The sequence below is a fragment of the Electrophorus electricus genome, chromosome 4 (genome assembly GCF_013358815.1).
Source record: "Electrophorus electricus isolate fEleEle1 chromosome 4, fEleEle1.pri, whole genome shotgun sequence".
NCBI classification, from domain to species: Eukaryota; Metazoa; Chordata; class Actinopteri; order Gymnotiformes; family Gymnotidae; genus Electrophorus; species Electrophorus electricus.
This window is the reverse complement of record NC_049538.1, coordinates 25,588,420-25,607,916: the sequence shown is the minus strand read 5'-3', so window position 1 is coordinate 25,607,916 and position 19,497 is coordinate 25,588,420. Positions and strand designations below refer to the sequence as shown.

General features: G+C 41.0%; 1 protein-coding gene across 1 annotated transcript; it reads right to left on the bottom strand.

The window, feature by feature from the left end:
* Positions 1–403: 403 nt before the first annotated feature.
* On the bottom strand, positions 404–12,130 carry ddb1 (damage-specific DNA binding protein 1). The gene is made up of 27 exons (XM_026999516.2): positions 11,969–12,130; positions 10,742–10,890; positions 10,520–10,636; positions 10,175–10,396; positions 9,593–9,707; positions 9,295–9,392; positions 9,051–9,209; positions 8,844–8,927; positions 8,647–8,763; positions 8,394–8,496; positions 7,860–7,935; positions 7,642–7,750; positions 7,268–7,446; positions 6,942–7,105; positions 6,509–6,616; positions 4,652–4,859; positions 4,269–4,364; positions 3,761–3,872; positions 3,557–3,680; positions 3,276–3,440; positions 3,031–3,125; positions 2,741–2,911; positions 2,450–2,559; positions 1,747–1,916; positions 1,452–1,554; positions 1,229–1,352; positions 404–1,074 (listed from the first exon to the last, which is right to left on the bottom strand). Exons 1-27 carry the CDS (start codon positions 12,027–12,029, stop codon positions 991–993), a joined length of 3,423 nt encoding a protein of 1,140 aa, XP_026855317.2. The 5' UTR covers positions 12,030–12,130; the 3' UTR covers positions 404–990.
* Between the last annotated feature and the right edge of the window lie 7,367 nt (positions 12,131–19,497).

Below are 19,497 nucleotides of genomic sequence, written 5' to 3'. Positions count from 1 at the left end.
GTACATGCACCTGTATAACTTCTTATATAAAAAGAGTAACTGCTCTTTATAGGCAACAACATATTTACTGCTGTGTTGAATGCTCATTGTTTAGCATTAGCAGCTTTGTGCAGACCACCAAGTTACACATCCCCCCCCCTACTCAGTGCACACACACATTTCAACAAACTAGTCTGTCGGGCTTTGAAAATGGCATTTCTAGGCAAGCCACCCAGGTTGTCTGGCCAAAAAATAAACAAATTCCTTAACAAATAGTTAAGAACTAGTGCGAAGATTAACTGCTATTAATTCACGTATTCGGGACAATATCTTTTATTCGTTACCATTATAGCAAGTAATATTTGAAACTGATTCATGCTTATAAGGCAAGCATCTAAAAACAAACACTGAAATCAGAACAGTCTACTGAGGCAAGCTTTATTAAAAGAAAAAAAAAAAAAAGGGAAAACATCACATTGACAAGATGTGTCACTAATACAAGTCTACTGATTTTAATGTCCCACCCCGCCCTCCTCCCCGTGAGAAAGCTTGTGAGAACACCTAGACATTTTCCTACCAATGCAGCAAGTGCACCAGAACAGAACTCACTGTTCAGTCCTCCAGCCTCTCTCTCTCACACACACACACACACACACACACACACACACACCAACCTCACAAAGAAAAAAAAAATTAAATTACACACGTACAGTCGCACTCCCAGACTCCAAAGAGCATACTCCTGCATACATCTGCTTGGTTTGTATGAGAGCATGTGCGCATGCGTGCATGGACTTATTATGGCGCAGGAGGCTCTGTAGAGAAGGAAGCTGTAGGTTAGCCTTAAGGAGTGAAACATGAGAAGAAAAAAAAACCCCCCCACAAAAACACACACTCTCACTCATGCGCGCGTGCATGCATGCACGCACACACACACACATGCACACACGCACACACACACACACACACAGTGTATTTAAATCTATGTACAGAGCATTTGGGGCAGCAGGATTAGTGGATCCTGGTGAGCTCCTCAACAATCTTAATCACTTCATCCACTGTAGCCTCGCGCTTCATCCCACTGCCGTCATCTATCTGCGAAACGCAAAGGCAAACACAGGTTAAGTGCAGCACACAGGCAGCCAGCTAGTACATAGGAAGCCTAAAGCACAAAGCTGCTTTCATACAGAAAACGGACAATTAGCTGGAGCAAAAAAGGAATGAAAAACAAACAATAGTGTGGTAATACCTGTAGCGTGCTCACCACCTCTTGCATTTTTGCACGGCCCAGGTCTAAGAAGCTCTCGATGAGGTCTCCGTCGATGAAGCCCGTAGCCTGCTCAGTCTTGCGCTCCGTATTAAAGGACCTCCAGGTGCTCCCAGTTAAGGACATTTAATTCCAGTCTAACCCCAAGATATCTCACAAAAATACACAAAGACCTATTCCATGCAACATTTGTGAGGGAGGATATAAGCTGTGCTCGATCTTGCCCACGCTCTTAATGACCTTGTTGAGCCTATTCTGCAAGTCCATGAGTAAGCTGTACCAGCCCTCTGACAGAGATGTCACCAATCCTGAAAAACACATACACACAGACATTCATGTCAGCGTTTTCAAACGCTCAGAGCAACTTTTCAGCTTTATGAAAATGTCTCCATAACGAATACTGAAATTTGGGCATTTTTTCAGCTGTTAATTTTTTTTTTGGCCTGCTTACTAACAGTTTCAGAAAGCAAGTCCCAAAGAAAGAGTGGGAGTTTTCTTACCAATCATCCCATTGACTGTGCCAAAGAGCACAGAGCCTTGGGTAGGTGTGGAACTCTCACCAAGGTTCTGGAGCACCAGGGAACCGTGACAGAAGACATTTACGAACTCGCCTAAGTGAAATACTCCCACCTCTTGCAAATGCTGTCTCTCCTCATCAGTGGTAGCAGCACTGAGAGAGCGAGACAGTGAGAGACCGAGAAAAGCAATAAGGCCATGATTATCAGCTTTAAGTGTATTAAACCTGAAGTTACTATTTAGCATTTTTCACAGTTCAATGAAAGAAGCTAATTAGATTGTAATTTCTGCAGTTTCACTCAGTCAGTCAGTCAAAAGATGGCAAAGACTGATCTACCCAAAATAGGCAACTTGGGCACAAACCATGGAGTTCCTAAAAACAACCCTAGCAGCCACTGCTGCAAGTTTAAGGAATTCTTAGAGTCTGGTAGGATTTGTTTGGTGGTGTTTGAAGTTCAAGCCATGGACCTATAAATGTGGGACTGTGTTGGCTTTGTACAGGAGACATTTAGTGCTGGAAGACATGGAGTCAAAGAGCCCTGGAGGGCAGTTTATAAGGACATCCTGGGCCCTTGGCATACCTAATTCAAGGTCATCTGCAAGCTGTGTACAAGCTGCCCCTCGGTGTGCCAGAGCAGGGCTATCCATTATGTGCTAGGTTTTGATGCCACAGCATTCTATCCTTACCTGTCTTTTTGACAGACAAAAAGGTTAAACGCATTCTCCGCTCCAAGGAAGTTATCATCGTCCAAAATCTCCACGGCACTCATCCAGTTAGGATTGAAGTCCCGAGCAATCTGAACAAAATAAATAAGAGGCCTTTTCAGAGTCGAGGACACGAAAGAATGAAAGCCCGGGCAAATGGAGGTCAGCACCCAGGGTGCCACGTCTCTCTTTAACACACACCACCATCTTCTCTCACATTCAAAAGGAACTCTGAACAAAAGCACAGCTCATGCTCCTCTTTGAATTCCTCACCTCTTCAAAGTTGCCCTCCATGGGTTTGTACATCAGGAGCAGTACAGACCTCATTAGGTCTCCTACAAGGATGAAGTCCCCTTTGGTCTTGAGATACAGAGCCATTATATTGTTATAATGGTTGCACTCTGTCCTCAGTTCTTTCTCTGCGGTCCATTCGTACAGGCGCACCTACACATACACACACGCAAGCACACACGGTGAAAATGAAATCCTTGTCTGAAAGAGGAAATGTATTCATTCAAGCAGTCTGTGCAAAAACCAAAGAAAAAACAACACAGGACACTCACAGTGCTGTTGATGCTCGCCAATAATTTACCATTGAATTCCACCATAGAGTACACAGCCCCTTTGACCTCCTTTTCAGCAACCGTCTGGAGTTTACCTAGAGACAGATGGCTACATGTCTTACCATGATTTCTATCATGTTATTAGCCTCTCAAGAATACACGCTCTACATCAAAATAAACAGAATGGAAGCATGAATGAATTAATAAATGAATGAGCAACAGTAAGCATGACTGCCTGTCCTTACTGTCTGTGTAGTGGAAGACAATAATGCGGCCCTGTTTAGGTTCCGCTTCCTCAGGGTAGACCATGGCAGTGCCCACAATAAAGTAGACCGTGGGATCTTTGCCCAGCTTGCAGGAGACGAGGCTCAGAGCGTACTCACTCGGCAGGAACTGGTGGGCATGGAGCACTGTGGGGAGGCAGGAGACAAACTGTTAGGGCTATCGGCTTTTGTTCCACAAGCCCAGAACCTACCAACTTTAAAAGATGTGTGAGAGGGGAGGACAGAGTGAGAAAGATGCACACCTTCGAATGTGTTCTGGTCAACCACCAGCAGGCTGTGCACCTCCACCTCCTCACCAAAGGAGGTCTCGTGGGGGGAGGTGCTGCTGGGGAACAGCTTGCTAGAGCTAATGCTGCTCGACAGGGCCTGAGGAGGGGACAAGAAGACTGAATGGGACACTGTAAAGTGCTAAAGCTTGGGAAACGGGTGGCAGGCGCAGGCTGTACCTGAGTGCTGGCGCTAGGGCGCACAGGGGCCGTGGTGCCGCTGGAGTCCTGCATCTCCACTCTGCTAGACAGGACTCCAAAGCACTCCGACACCTCCTGATAGCAGATCCTCCTGGTGGAGTGGGGTTGGGGGGGGAGAGAGAGAATGAGACCATTTCTGCAGGAGCAGTAACCGATAGAGGAGCTCTCAAAATGAGAGCCAACAGGCAACATTTAAATTTAAAGCCCATTTGCTGAAGCTGTTTAATTTCACCTCTTATTTCTCCCTTGACTAATTTATGCTTAAAGCACCTATTAGAAATTAGTGCAGGCTAGTTTTTAGTACCACAATAAAGGCTTTGAAATTAGAGTGCACCCACTAAAAAGTCATTTGCTGTGTTCTCCATTAATAGATTTATAGCCAATTCTGTAGTGGCTATGGGACTGTTTAAAGCTATGCCACACAAGGAAAAATAAAGTAAATAAAAATTAATATTGAGATATAAGACTCCTTTACTGTCAGACTTACTTGGGTGATTCATAAAGAGGCACCGTGCGAATGTGAAGTTTTTGTATCTCATCGATGGTGCCAATGGTCAAAGTGCTGTTATTGGCCAGAGCCAAGCTGCCAGATTAAACAAAAGACCATGATGATACATTCTAGAACAAACATTTCTTTAACCCCCCCCCAAACGACAGGATTTGCTCTAGATAGTAAAGCACTGCTTGAAGTTATGCCATGTCTTCTGTAGTACCCACTTTTACTTTGAGGTACACTTCCAAACCACCACATTATTTCTTGTTTGAGTGGGTCTGCTATCTGTTCAAACACTGACAGTTGCTGTATGAAAGGTCTCCTTTAGCAATACTAATAGTTCTACACTGCTTTCTGGCACACAGGTGCACACAAACCTGTCGGGGTAGCCCTCCGAGTTGAGCGGGCACATGTAGTTGACCTCCTTGAGGTTGACATTGGAAAAGACCAGCTTGTGGTTGCTGGAGTAGATGACGGTGGGTCTGTCTGAGCAGGCAAACACGTTGGAGGTGGAGAGGGAGCGGAATGTGCGCAGCACGGTAGGCTGGGTGCCCAGGGTCACCTTCTTCCGTTCGCTCAGAACACCTGTGAGCCATAACCACACACACACGGTAAGCAAAGAGCACTGGTTCACATGCACAGTGCAACTCGGAAAAGGAATCAAGAAAGAAAAGGATGAAAATGGAAAGGAAAAAAGGGATACACAAACATCTGTGAGCTTCAGCAATGCTGTGTAAATATCAGTTGTTTGCATCATGTAAACCATCTGTTCAAGTAAAGCTGACATGCAAATGTTTTCATGCTCATAATTAAAAGTCTCCAGATTTCTGCTTGCTGAGATTCATCCTTTTTTTGTTTTTTTTTTTGCTCCTGCAGTCTGTACTTGGTGCCAGATGGATGGAGCAGGGATTCCTCATGCAATCCCATCTTGATTTGAGGCTCACCGAAATGAAGAATGCCACTTTGGATTAAATATGACTAAATCAAAAGACAGGTTAAAAAAAAAAAAAAAAAAAGCACTTAAAACAAAGTCCATTCCACAAGCTGCTGCCAGCTCTTTAATTTGAAGCTAATGTGCTGGACATGTCCCCCATGAAAGCCAAGACACATGAAATTAGCCAGATTGACTTCACACAATACATATTAATTTAATACAGTCAATTTTTTTTATTGCTGCAGTACATAATTCTAAAACTTTAAATCTTATGCCTTTTATTTTTAATATTTTCCCTTCCTATTTGTAAAACTGGTCAAATTAAGATCTTATTGCTAATCAAAATATGCTCAAGCGTTAATATGAAATGGGATATTGTAGATACACAATAATGTACACATGGTTTCTCCATAAAAACAATGTCTATTCCATTAGCAGCAAACTTTACATAATTGCCTACTGTGTGCTTCTCAAGGAGTGTTTTGGTACACCGACTTAAGAAATTAAATTGCCATCAATTTCAAGACCAACAACTTGGATAAGTTGGCATGCAGTCTTTTTTCAGTCTTAAATTGATTACAAAACGTGCTACACAATTACTGCTATGCTATAGCCTCATTTGGTGTTCTGAAGTATACCATGCCCTGCCTGCTGGCAGTATGTTACTTTACCAATGATAACCCATTTGGTCATGGACAATTTCAGGTTCTCCACAGCCTAAGTAATATGAGAACACTGGTGTGTGTGTGATATATATAAAAAAATTAAAATAAAGGTTTTGTACCAAGCAAAAAAACATTTATTCACACAATCCAGATATGTTCTAGATCACCCAGTTTTTGTTTTTGGTTCCAGTGTACTTGCATGTCATTATGTATACTATGGATACATGGTACCAAGGAACATAGAGCCCCTCTATGTTAGCAGACTATTGCTGGACAGTAAACAGAAAATGTTCCTAAGGCCAAATACAGGTGAAAACCAAACCCCTGTATGTTTAAGAAGTAGATCTGTATATATTACAATTGTAACAAGAGCCATATTTTTGTAAAGTAATATATACTTATTGTAAAATGTATTTGCTTTATCACTTTAAACCCACACTATATACTACTTTGTAATACTTAAAGTTCACTTATTTTAGTTTGTAGGACCAAAAAAAAAAGAGAAAAGTTACGTTTTTGATGTCCAGTGCAACAATAATGCAGCTACAAAACCAACCCATCTATTCCAGGAAGGTTCCAGTTCTTGTGCCTGAACCAGGGCAGTTAACTGTGAAGTGCATGCACATTTCTCCAACCTGTTTGGAGATCCAGGCCAAAGTAGAAGAGTGCCCCGTCTCCCAGAGCACACAGCAAGTAGTGACTCCCCTCAAATGTGGTCATGAGGATGGACCGTGGAATGATCTCTAAGAGGGAGGGAGGCAGGAGTGAGAGAAAGCAAGAGAAATCAAATGTGCAAATATAGCCACAGACAAAAGGTTCATAAAGAACACATTATGTATGAGTGTAAATGTAAAAAATACCTAACTCGTCAACTATGCTAAGCAATCATACCAATACGCACATGAAAGGGTTAAACTCTGATACACATTCTTGTTAAGCACTGGAATGTAACTGTAAACAGTTACAGAATAATCCCCAAGTCCCCAATTATCCCAATCAGTCAACAACAGATTTCCTGTAAAACACAGCTTTCCTTTCCCCATAGCTGTAGCTTTTCACTCCCCTCACCTCCTCCTAGCATCTCCTTATGCAGGGGACTGAAGCAGGGTAGACGCAGTACTCGAGCCGAGATGTCAGTCCACAGGCCCACGGCACACAGGCTGGACTCGCTGCCACTCTCTCCCAGTGGGGTGATGTCCAGGCAGGCCACCTCATGCTCCATCTCTGTAGAGCTACAAAAGGACATGGACAGTCAGGGACCCAATTTGCATAATTCCTCCCAATTCTACCTGCCCTACCTAGAAATATGAACTTAATATGAAAAATGGTGGTTTTGCACATGTGCACTGCGAAACTGACCAATGTGCATGCGAACAAATGCGCCCTGCATGTACCTGATCTGTTTGAGCTCCCCACCGAGGATCTGCAAGTAGTAGAGCACTCGGCCCACAGCCAGTACCACCTGGGTGGAGTTGCATGCAGCCACGCTAATGTTCCTCCCCTGAGGCTCCTTCCACTCACTGACCAGAGTCTTGTTGTCCTGAGTGACCAGGCGCACTGAACCCGAAGTGATCTGCACACCAAAGACACCATTTAATTATGACTTCAACACAAATCATGCTACATATGGAAATGAATAGAAATGTTGTGGAGCTTTATATGAAAAACACCATACCACCTGTAGGAATAAATGGGTTCAGGTTATATGTAAATGCACTCATAATTGAGCATCCATGATTGTATGTAAAAGGAGAAGAGAGCAGAAGACCTGAATTAGTTGTTGGTGAGCGACGTTTCCGCAAAAGAATGTCTGCTGGTTATCCACAAAGCCTGGAAGCTCTGTCTCCTCCACCTCCTCTCCACTCAGCATCAGAACCCTGAGCAGTACCGTACCCAAACCAGTTAACATGCTGCAACAGTCCGCAAAACACTGACAAGCCTAACATGAATGATCTGGGTCAAAGCATGCCTCAGCTACAGCCTAACCTGGTCTGGCCAACAAATGAAAGCACCAGCATGTCATCGTTCTCTCTGCCTGCCTCTGAACGAAGAGGCCATAACCCTATAAAGACAAAAAAAAGAGACAAGAAAAGAGTGTGTGTGGAAATGAAAACATATGAATGGTAGTTAAATAATTCAAGAATGCACATTCTAACCATCAGTCCCCAGTGTTTAAAGCCTATAAGCCCTGAAGGAAGCTTTCAGATATGGCAGTTTGATCAATTTTATGACAACTGGGACCACTGTCGCCTTCCAAAAAGTAGCTGTGAAATATCAAAGAATTGTAACATCTGACAGAGAAGTGGAGCAAGAATTCAGCATGGCACTGTGAAGTGATAGGCTGAACCGTGTATGAAAATACCATCTGCAGCATGGCATTGGTTTATCTGATATTCAGATGTCAGATATTCATAAAAACTGTTTTTATTTTTATAAAGGAAAGTTTATATACAAAGCTCTCAAAGTTGGTACCTTGGACAAGTCAGCAATTAAGGAAAAGAACCCTAAAGTGTAATTGACCTTTGATGCCAGGCAGGTCGATACTGGCGTGCTCATGGATTCCAATGCCATTACGGATGATTCTAAGAGAGCCCTCCTTAAATGCCCCAGAGCAAGTGACCAGCTGCAGCGCAAAGCACAAAAATTCACAAAGCATGAACGATTTTGATCTACAAGCACGCACGCACGCACGCACACACACACACACACACACAAACATATATATAGGGGTGTGTGTGTGTGTGTGAGAGCATGTATACTAGTGTTCTCTCACCTGGCCTTGCCCTTGTCTCTCTAGATCTACTACACACATATCCACTATGGGACCAAGGTTAGTGAATGTCTCCATGACTGCTACATATGACCCCTGCTCATTACTGTCCACGTTCAACTATACAAAGAAAGAAACAAACATTTATAGTTTGGCTCAAAGTGTCAGACTGGGATCAGATGAGATTAAAAGTGACTGACCTTCACCAGTTGAGAATCTCCAAGCCTAGAACCTACAAATACCACTCCATTATCCAAGTATGTAAGACACTCAGCAATGGAGGTCTGGAGGAAACGTACAAATACACAAAGATCAAGGAAATTAGCATCACACTCGCGCTCACACTCGCGCTCACACTCACTCACACTCACTCACACTCACTCACACTCACTCACACTCACACTCACCTCTCCCAGTAGTTCCACTCGCAGGTCTTTAAGCACCATGGACCCATCCATCAACTCCTCTTTCTCCAACAGCAACATGAAGAGCCTTCCATCCATGTCACCCAGTAGATAGCGAGAACCATTTGGGTCCACACGGTTGTGACAAACGATTGTGCTTTGCTACGTATTTATAATGAAGAAAGAAACAGCCCAGTGTCAGTAAAACCCCAAACTGCAATTTTAGTACAATTTCATCAGAAATTACCTTGATTGTTGGAGGGGCAATTGCCAGGTATTTGTCTCCATTGTGATAGGTAATGGACTCTTGGCCAATAATAATAGCGCCACCAAATGGCTCAGGAACTGCAGGTATGACACACACACACACACACACACACACACACACACACACACACACACACACACACACGAATGCAGTGACACATGCACACAAACACCCAGAGACAAACAGAAATATACACAATTTATGTTATTTGTCCATTAATCATATTCAACTAGCTACATATACCATAAATTCATCCCACATCTCATTTCCAGCTCACCTGGAATGACCATAGAGGCCTCTGCTTCCACATTCTCCTGCTTCCAAGGGCCCTTGTTGAACTCCTTCTCTTTCAAAGAGACCTCATAAGTCTTCACATGCCGGCCCTGAGGATCCTAAACAAACAATATGCACACACAGCATGAGCCTGCAGAGATTAGAGCTAAAGGGACAATGGCAAGTACATTTCACATAATATCTACGTTTGTGCTATCTGTAATTTTGACTGTACTTGTTCATGTTTGTTTGTATTAGAGAGGAGTGCATGAATAAAACTAATAAAAATTTTCTTAAATTAAAAGAACAAAAAAGGTAATGGGTCACCCAGTCCTGAAAACTTAACATTTAACCTTGTGTAGAAGTGGATTCAGATGCCAAACATCCACTATTTATTACTATTTACAAAAGTATTTTCTTATTATTAACCAAAGCTATAATATTAAAAAGTAACAATGCAAGGGAACAAATCTTATGTAATTCCAATTAGAGGTATAACTGCGGTCCCAAGTTTTACAGTAGTGGTAAATTAGTCAGCAAAAACAGACTAAGGCAATGTAATGAATCAATATGACATTAAATGTACCTGGTATATAAAACAGACAGTGGGGGCCTGGCAGCCATAAAGGAAGTGCACATCTATAACCTGCAGCTCCTCTAATCGAATGTTAAAGGCCTTAAGTTCACGGTTATCACGATCCAATGGGATGACTTTAAAGAGACCATCATACAACCGCAAACCAATCATACGACACTCAGGATCCACAATGCCAATAATGCCAGTCTCTGATGGACGCCCAATCCGGTCCTGTATAAAAAAAAAAAGAAGAAAAAAAAAAAGGAAGAAGTAGTAGTGCTGCAGAAAAAAATAATGCCTGCCATTTACAGTGAAAATTGCAGTGAAACTATCAGTTCAGATTTGCAGTAATACCTGGACATTGCCATGTGCACGAGTGATGATGTCAATGCTATCTCCATTCTGCTTGTACTCCAGGATGCAGGCATTATATTTAGCAGTCAAAATGAACAGTAGGTCTTTACTCTCCCCCTTAACAGAAAATTGACCAAAGAATAGATTAAACAATAAAAATGCTATTGAAATCACTCTCATTCACAAAGTGTCTAACAAGCAGAAAAATACAGTTTAACTCACCTTAGGCCTGAATAACTCCATAACGGCAATCTTTCCATACATTCCAACCTCTTTAACAGGTCGCAGTCCCTCTGCAGTGACCACATAGATCTCCAGTCGTGTGTTCTTTGCTATAAGCAGATTCAGGTCCTCCGCAGAGGTGAAATGCCCTGTACATACAGTAGCAGGTGGTCAAACATACTGACTATATTTGTGCATAGCATTGTTTTATTGAAAACATCCAAAATGCCTCTACTAGTCAGGCACACACAAAAAGCATTTATATCATGAGTAACAACTGTTCAAGTAAACTATCCAAGAAAAAGGTGCAGGGACTAGGATTTACATGCATGTATAATAATGCTTACTTTTCCTTAATAATTCTAAGGAAATATATAATTGTCAGCTGAAGGAAAGAAAATGCTTTCTATAACACACAAATAGGTGCAGTTTACATACTTTAGATATCAAACAATTGGATTCGGTGTGGTTGTGTAACTCCAAAACATCTCGGGTAGCAGACAGAACCGACATGTGGCCAAGGTTACTAGCTAGCTAACCATGCATCAGAAGTATCTAGATACGTTATCGGTTATAAGATATATCTAGGTGAATAAGACTTATTTCGACGCTCTTAATATAATGGTCACTTGGCAGAAGCCAACGGAGATACCCAGATATACAAATATGTTAGCTAGCTTCCGTCACACTAAGTGGTCTTTCATAACCACGAGATCATGGTGTTATTAGAGATAGCGTTATGCAAGTTAGCAGCTTTCTGTCAGAAAGCTCAACCAAATGCCAAAGACAATATATAAATGTAAAAACTATTTTAGCTAGATAACCATGCTATCCAGTTAATAAATAATTTTTGGCCAAATCGCACAATATTCGTGGTAATTATAGCGAAGATATCTAGCTACATCAGAAAATTCTGCTCCAGTAGCTAGTTAGCTAACCTAGCTACATAGGTTCACCGACCATGAGCGTGACGTCCGTCACATTAGCTACCTAAAATTAAGCCAGTTCAATTTTGTCCTTTGTGGTGCAGCAGGTTTCAAAGGATAAAATAAATCACGCCAAAGACAGAACGCACTGGACCTAATTTTATCCAATAATACAAGCCATCAAGTTAACTACCTAGGAAGCTAAATGCTAGTACCACAGGCCCATCCGAGCAGCGCGGGAGTCGTGAGGTAACAACTCTTGTAGGGCCGTCGACCAAAAACAACGCATACTGTTACCCACCAGTTATGCAAGCATTGACTGCCGTGGGTTTCTGCGCCGTTACAACGTAGTTGTATGACATGGCGTTCAAATTCAAAATGCGAACACCTGAAAAAAAATCTTATTTCTAACTTATCTTCAGCTTCTGTGTACGACCATGAACACACAGAAGAAACCAAAGAAAACAAATCAAGCCATCAGCATCACACCGCCACCTGCAGGTTTGGAGCATATACGACAGACCCTCTGATTACTCTGGTGTACGAGTTCGAACTGTCAAATTGATTTGATAAACTCATCCTCCCCAAGTCCTTTTATTTCCATTATACAAAATAAACGACACGTACAATTACGATACTGTATTTAAGAGGATACTCGTGGATTAATCTATGCTAATTGTAAAAACAAATCAAATAAAATGCATATAAACGGAATACTGCTACATCTCAGAAAGAGATGAATAAAATATGAACGAAAGGCTTCATATGAATCAAAGACTTCAAACAAAACAGAGCTTCTTGAGAAGGTGTCTGTCACGTCATTTTAATTTCAAGGCAATTTTGTTAGTATGTTCTGTGCATATACATTGCTTCCAATATAAGGTAAACAGGTGTTGAAATGGAAAGCTCAGGCAGTCATATAGTAAGAATAGAAATACAGCTCTGTTTCCTGGCCATGCTAACCACTTTAAACAGAGCTTGAGAACCACTGCAGTTAAACCCTCAGAGACACAGAGTTAGCTACTCCGACAAAAACATTACTTATCAAGATGAATCATCAGTTCCAACAGCTCGCCTACTCTTCACTCCTCATGTATTACAAGAATAAAATCTGCCTGCTGAATCTGAGCTTTTCTCGAAATCATAATTGTAAAATTATACAGTATGGTTTAATGCTCTAGCCTCCCTAAATATTATGACATAAACTACAGTCCACCTCACAAATACACTCACACACTGAAAATGAAACAAAACCAAGAAATGCAAATCCTTTATTAATTCTGAACCTATCTTATAACTACAATAATTACAATAATAATGAGTTCTCATTACATTAAATGTAATTTATACATTGAGCCACAAGATGGCACTGAATTTCCACCACGGGATGTCTGTTTTGTGGCACTGCAACAAAGCATAAACCATTTCGGTTTTATTAAAACTGGTTGGAATATAAAACTATCATACATATAATGAAAAAAAAATAGTGATTTACTGTGACAATTACTGCAAAGTGTGACTTTAAATAATAATTTGTTTAATTATGAATGAGAATATTTAACAGCAGACATAATTACTCCAGATTAGCAAAAAAGCTTTACTTTTTTTAAAGCAGTGCAGAAGATCACATCAAAATTTTCACAATGTTTAGAGCAATTTCAAATAAGCACCTTAATAATTCATTATGAATTGGGTGTAAAGAGGATTGGGCAAGGCATCACTGAGAAGTAACACTAGTCCATTGCATTGCCTAAAACAGTTGCTCTCTTCAGGGAAAAATCAGGGTAAAAATGTTTAAGACTTAATCACCCTTCATCTTTAACCATAAGAGATTTAAGCACAGGTCATGTGTCTGTTGAAACACAAACAGAAATGCTCTAAACCTCTCATTTGTTTACCCATGAGACATTAATCATTATGAGTTTACTAAGCAATGGAGGAGGGAATGTACACATTTAACCTGCTAAACTCCAAGGGTATTAATTAGTTATTGGCCTTAAAGCATATACTCATCAGAATCTCCACGAATACATCAGAAGGGCCATATGGAGCATTGTGTGAGCAAAGCTGTATGTGTCCAAAAGGACAATTTCTTAGCATACGCTGCTCTGTAAAGTTCAGACTGTCTTTCAGTCTCCACACTAGTTTGCTCAGATTTTACTCCAGAAGCTCTCAGCCAGTGGCCTCAAAGTGCACTCTGAAGGTATACTCAAAGTATGTAAGTACAGAGACTGAAAAATGCCTCCACAAACAGATCATATAGAAGATGTCTGCTCATTTTTAATTTAAATGTTAAAATTTAAAAATTTTTGCCCACAGTCACAGAATGATTCTCTCTATATTTATGTTTCAGCACTTCCTTTCCAAACATCAGACTGTGTAACATACTGGTAGCCTCCATGAAAGGTGACTATTGATATTAATAGCTAAGGCAAATGTATTGGAGTATTACTACACACAATACACAAAAGAGACATTTGAAAAAAAGTAGATTACACATAATGATTAGCAACAAAGTATGTGCAAAATGTTTTGTGATGTCACTGACTCACTATTTTTATACTGTCTTTGAGTAACATTGTAAGTGAATATTTTAATAAAATTTGGGATGACAAAGCCTTTTCAATTATCAATGTGCTTAAAATGATAGAACGGGTGTGTAATGAAAAAACAATGCATTATGATCTATTATATGGTATTAAAGATCATGGTTAAAGGGTGCTTTTAACAAGAGCCACATTCACACTTTGAATGCAAAATAAAAGGAAAAACAAATGGATGTCAGAAGTCAGAAAGCAATACTAATCCAGGGTGTACTGTGACGTCTGGACTGCGACCCCTGGAAAGGCACGAGTGTGCAGTGATGCACTGTGCGCAGAGGTGGAAGCCCAGCCTCATTTCCATAAACAGGCGGCTGCGGTGATGTCAGGGCTGTAGCAATTTACCACTGAACACCTCACACAGATGCCAAAGGTGCTGTCTGTGTGGCCCTATAAATAAGGCATAAGTGTTGTGATAGGAATAAATATATGAATGTAGAGCCAGGGCAAGGCAAGGAGGCTGCTCCCTGTGTGAAGTACTGACAGGACTCAGAATCCGAGTGTCCTTGCAGGCTACTCCACTCCACTCTACTGGTGGAGAGGGCTGGAGCATACCCCACACGCCACTGTTTTATAGGTACTGTGAAAAGTAAGTGTGTGTTTCTGTGTGTGTGTGTGTGTGTGTGTGTGTGTGTTTGTGCGTGTGTTCAAGTGCATGTCTGCATTTTTGTATGCGTATAAATGATGAGCTTGAAAGTGGAGGCAGGACATATGGATTCTGACTTGATCTCCATGTGTTGATGTGTGAAGCATTTTCTTTTTGGACTGAGATGAGAAGAAGGGCAATGTGTGGTGTGTGTTTGTGTCCATGTGTATGGTTTTTGTTTCATGCTTGTGTGCAAAGGCATGTGGGAGTATGAGCAGGAGGTTGTTTATGTGTGTAAGTTTATGTATGTACACATAAATAGGGTTGTGTGTCAGAAGGAGAGGATGTGTATTGACATGTCTGTCATTTTTTTCTACTACCCATATTAATTAATTTATTATTGCAGGCCTCCTGAAATTGCTGAACTCCCTCTGAGGCAATGGCTCATAGCAACATAATTCCCCAGTAGTGTGTCTGCTTGCTGACCTGCTAACTCTGTCTCTAATGGAGTCCCTTTGTGTGCCTTAGTGCTTACCTTCTCATCATGCACTACCTGCTCTCTTTGGTGAGTTTGACGCAGATGCCATCTATAAAGCAATACCTTAGATCGGTGCTGCCATGTCCAATGCACAGAAAGTCACGCATGGGGGGACTGGTTTCTTGGTACCTGTCAACATCTAATGGACTGATTGAGGAATTGATTGGATTGTGGATCCTTTCACCTGGCCTTTATAAATGCTTAATCAGCAGCTGATGTAAAATCATTGAAACTTTGCACACTGCACACTGGGAAGGGTGCAACAGACAAGTGACTGTTACTGGAAGCCAGGGGATGTTGACGGTAATTGAATCAAGAACATCTAAAACAGTTTGAAGGCTTATAAGCACATTAACATGCAGAAAATTTATGGCCATTGTTTTAGTCTGCTCAGAAGTTAATTGCTTTCCAGACAGTCTAATTAAGCTAAATGACCAGAGCCAGTGCTACTGGATACTCCAGTAGACCGATTTGAACTGAGACCTTCTTTTTATAAAGAAACATCAACAGAGTAAGGCATCCATCCACTTAATTGGCAGGAAAATAATTAAACTGTTATATGATTTTGTTTGGGGGTGGGGTGAGTGGGTGTGTGTGAAACAGCCCTGTGGCATGATAAACATCATTTGTAGTATTTTACATTCTTTTACAGTGTAGGCGTTTTAGCATCAACACTAAAATCCTCCCACTAAAACACTGCAGGTGCTTGAAATGATAAACCCCTGGAGCATCACTGTTGCTTATTTATTGCTTGTTATGGAGCTTCTGACAAAATATCCACCGCCCATTACTGCTTTAAGCCCATGCCCAGATGTGGGTCTCTGTGCTGACTCCGTGGGCTGGTTCTTCTTTGCCCTGGGGCATTGTAATGTGGGACTCATGCTACATTAGTCACAGTGTTGTCAGCACTGGGTAAAAGCAAGACGAGGGTGCGGGTGAGAAAAAGAAAGAGAGGGGGAGACTGTAGAAGGATCCTTTAGAAGCATAAGAATCATACCCTGAAAGGGAGACTGGAGCAGGGTAAGGTTAGCCAGACTTTCAGAGGGGGACAAGGATGAAAGCAGAGCATGCAGGTAGAGCACAGTCAAAATGGGCCAAGTAAAAAAATAGGATTGGGGAGCATTCTACACGGTGGTACAACTGACCTGAACCTGAAGTATTTGCAGAGGGTTAAGGCTGTGTGCAAAGTCCGATTGGTTCGTCTCATAAATAGAGCATTGTACTGTGTTCTGTTTTAACTCTCAGGGTCAGCCAGTTGAACATTGTGCCCTTCTCAAGGAGTCAGCAGCAATTCAACAATTCAACCAGCTTCACAGGCTGGAGTGTTTCCTAAACTTTGTGACAACTCAGACATTTGGAATATGTTTATTACACTTGGCACTGTAATGACTTTTCACCCTTGAAACAAGATTGAAACAACACTGCACGCAATTTAGTCATTTACAGTGAATGGCATTTGTGGTCACTTTTGAATTCAGCATATTTCTTTTGTACCGACATGTTAGAGACATTTAGCTATTAGTAATACAGCTCACAAAGCAGCCCCAGTGGCTGGAGGTGGATGAATGAGGAGTACTCTGTTGTGTCCTAGTATTTAGATATTTTCCATTACTGGCAGCAGAAGCAACTGACTACAGAGCGTCAGAGTTTGAGTTATGATTATTCCACATGGTGCTGTGACTGACCTGAAGTGTTTGCCAAGAGTTCTGGCTGTGTGCATAGCTGCCCACGATAGTGGTTCTTGCCTCAGAAATAGGGAATTGTGTTCTGTTGCTGTGAACTTAATGCTGGAAACAGATTCCACGGCATCAGTGCCTATCATACTTCTCATTATTATCCTACACACACAAAAAAATTGTGATTGACCCTGTGTGAGTCTCTGAAAGCCCAGCTGGGCAGATAGCTTTCAAAACAGGATCAAGCTTCATAAACATGGGGCTATATTCTGGTACCCCCTCCCCCTCCTCATCGCCAGCCTGCGTGGCCTAACACAGCTCAGCTGCAGATTCCTGGCTCTCCATCTGACCATTTGCACAGGCTTTGAGAAGCGACATCTAATAAAACACCAGTGCAATCCTAGCATTTGGGAAATGTTGCTTGACAAGCATAGTAATTAATTCAGTGTTTTTTTTTTTTTCTGCCCCAGTTTTATGATACTATATCAAAGCACTAAATGAGGCTATGCTCTGAAAGACTTGACATGTACCCTTTTTTTAAGGTTGAATGGCAAAACCCTACGAGATGGTACAGAAAAGTAACTCCTTTGAATAAAAGTGTCTTAAAGGAATTATAAATGATAAATCAGTATGTGTGCTTTAAGCAAAATGGATTAATATACAATACTGTGCAAAAGTCTTAGGCCACCATTAGATTTGTTGTTTTAGCAATGGTGTACTGACCATATATACTTATTTCTCAGTCTTTTTATTAAGATACAAACAGAAAATACAGGCAATATGTACACAAATAAAAAAACAAAACAGCTATTTTCAGAACAAAATGGCTTCTACAGGCAGAAGTCAGTATTTAATGTGACCTCCTAATGTGGTACTAAGCTCACCTTGAACTCTTTTGTTGGTCTTGAAGTTTTCTGAAGTAATCTTCTGGTACTCTTCCATTCAGGTTCCATTCCAGGTTTAAGAGAGCCAGGTTCCTGCTGTTGCTCAAGTGTAGGGTCACACTAGACTCTGTAGTCTATACAAGCTGTTTTTTCAGATTTCCTGTATTTTCTGCTTGTATTCTAATAAAGAGACTGAGAAATAATTATATATGGACATTATACCATTGCTAAAATAACAAATGTAGGTTAATTTTGGCCAAGCACAGTACTGTAAATTTGTCTGGATGTACATGTGGATGTCATAAAACTCTCTTCCTGGTCTTTTTCCATTTCCAGTTACAAGATTTGCAAACAATGTGAGTTTAGCAGTATTTACAATAGAAAATGAATTGCATCATTATGTAAAACACATTAAGCTGATTTTAGCAGAAGCCCCATCTTCACTTGTAATCTATGCATGCAAGAGAAACAACCAAAGAGTAGTTGGCTGCAGAAGCTTCTCCCCTATGGCTAGACAGATTGGAAGAGAGGGGAGCAAAAGCTGGCAGTGAAGGTGTGGAGAAAGTGGGTCTGAAAATACCAACCCACTGATAAACTGAAGAACTGGAGTTGGCAAGGGGAAAACAGGTCCATGCTTGTCACACAATGGCTGGCTTAATAAATGATGTGATCATCCTGGCATAACTGCTGCTAAAAACTTTTGCTTACAGTACTTACACATAGCTCAAGGTGCATTCATATGCATAGTAACATTTATAGAAATTAACCTTTTAGGCAGCTTCCATTTAATTGGACAATTAAGATGAATTTCATCCATGTTGAGCCAATCTTTAAGGAAGTATGCTTCTCCCATCTTAAACATTTGTTTGGAAAAGCACTGGCACTAAGAGAGCTCTTGAGAAAGCACAAGGACTAGAAGATCTTTTGAGAAAGATGCAGCACTGGGAGAATGCCTGAAGAAAAGCTGTGGGTGCAGAGTTGCAGTCTACCTTATTTAAAGGTGTGCACTGGGATCACTGACTTCGAAGAATTAAATAAGTAATTTACTGTTTTGATGTTCTTGGTGAAATAAGAACTATATATGATTCACAGATTGTTTTTGAATTTGAAGAATTTTGATGTTTCTAAATTCTCTTCTAAGAAATCTTTCTCTCTCTATGTCATACTTATGAATACTGTAATGTTCAAATGTCCAAAGTATGCAAACGACTAGGTTTTTCACTGCCCACTGAGCTTTGACTAACTCAAGAAAATGATAATATGAATTTTTCAGAAGCTGTAATGTGGAGGTGATTGATGCAGGATGCAGACACTAAGTAGAGTGTTTGAGGGCAAATCCATAATCATCATCCATAGTACGATCCAAGGTCAAAAGGCCAGTAGGTTCAAACACAGAAACAAAACTGGTATACATAACTAAATACAAAAATGAAAACAGAGACTAACACAGAATTGGAAAACAAGAAACATGGGAATACAAACAACAGAGAGGTAGGCACAAAATTAGGTAGTCAAAACACAGGATGGTAAATCAAACGACCAACAA

Coding starts and splice junctions, on each gene's coding strand:
- ddb1 (XM_026999516.2), bottom strand. CDS start 12,029: ATGTCATACAACTACGTTGTAACGGCGCAGAAACCCACGGCAGTCAAT. Junction 10,637..10,741: donor TGGAGTTATTCAGGCCTAAG/GTGAGTTAAACT, acceptor TTTTCTGTTAAG/GGGGAGAGTAAAGACCTACT. Junction 1,353..1,451: donor GGCAAGATCGAGCACAGCTT/ATATCCTCCCTC, acceptor AACTGGGAGCAC/CTGGAGGTCCTTTAATACGG.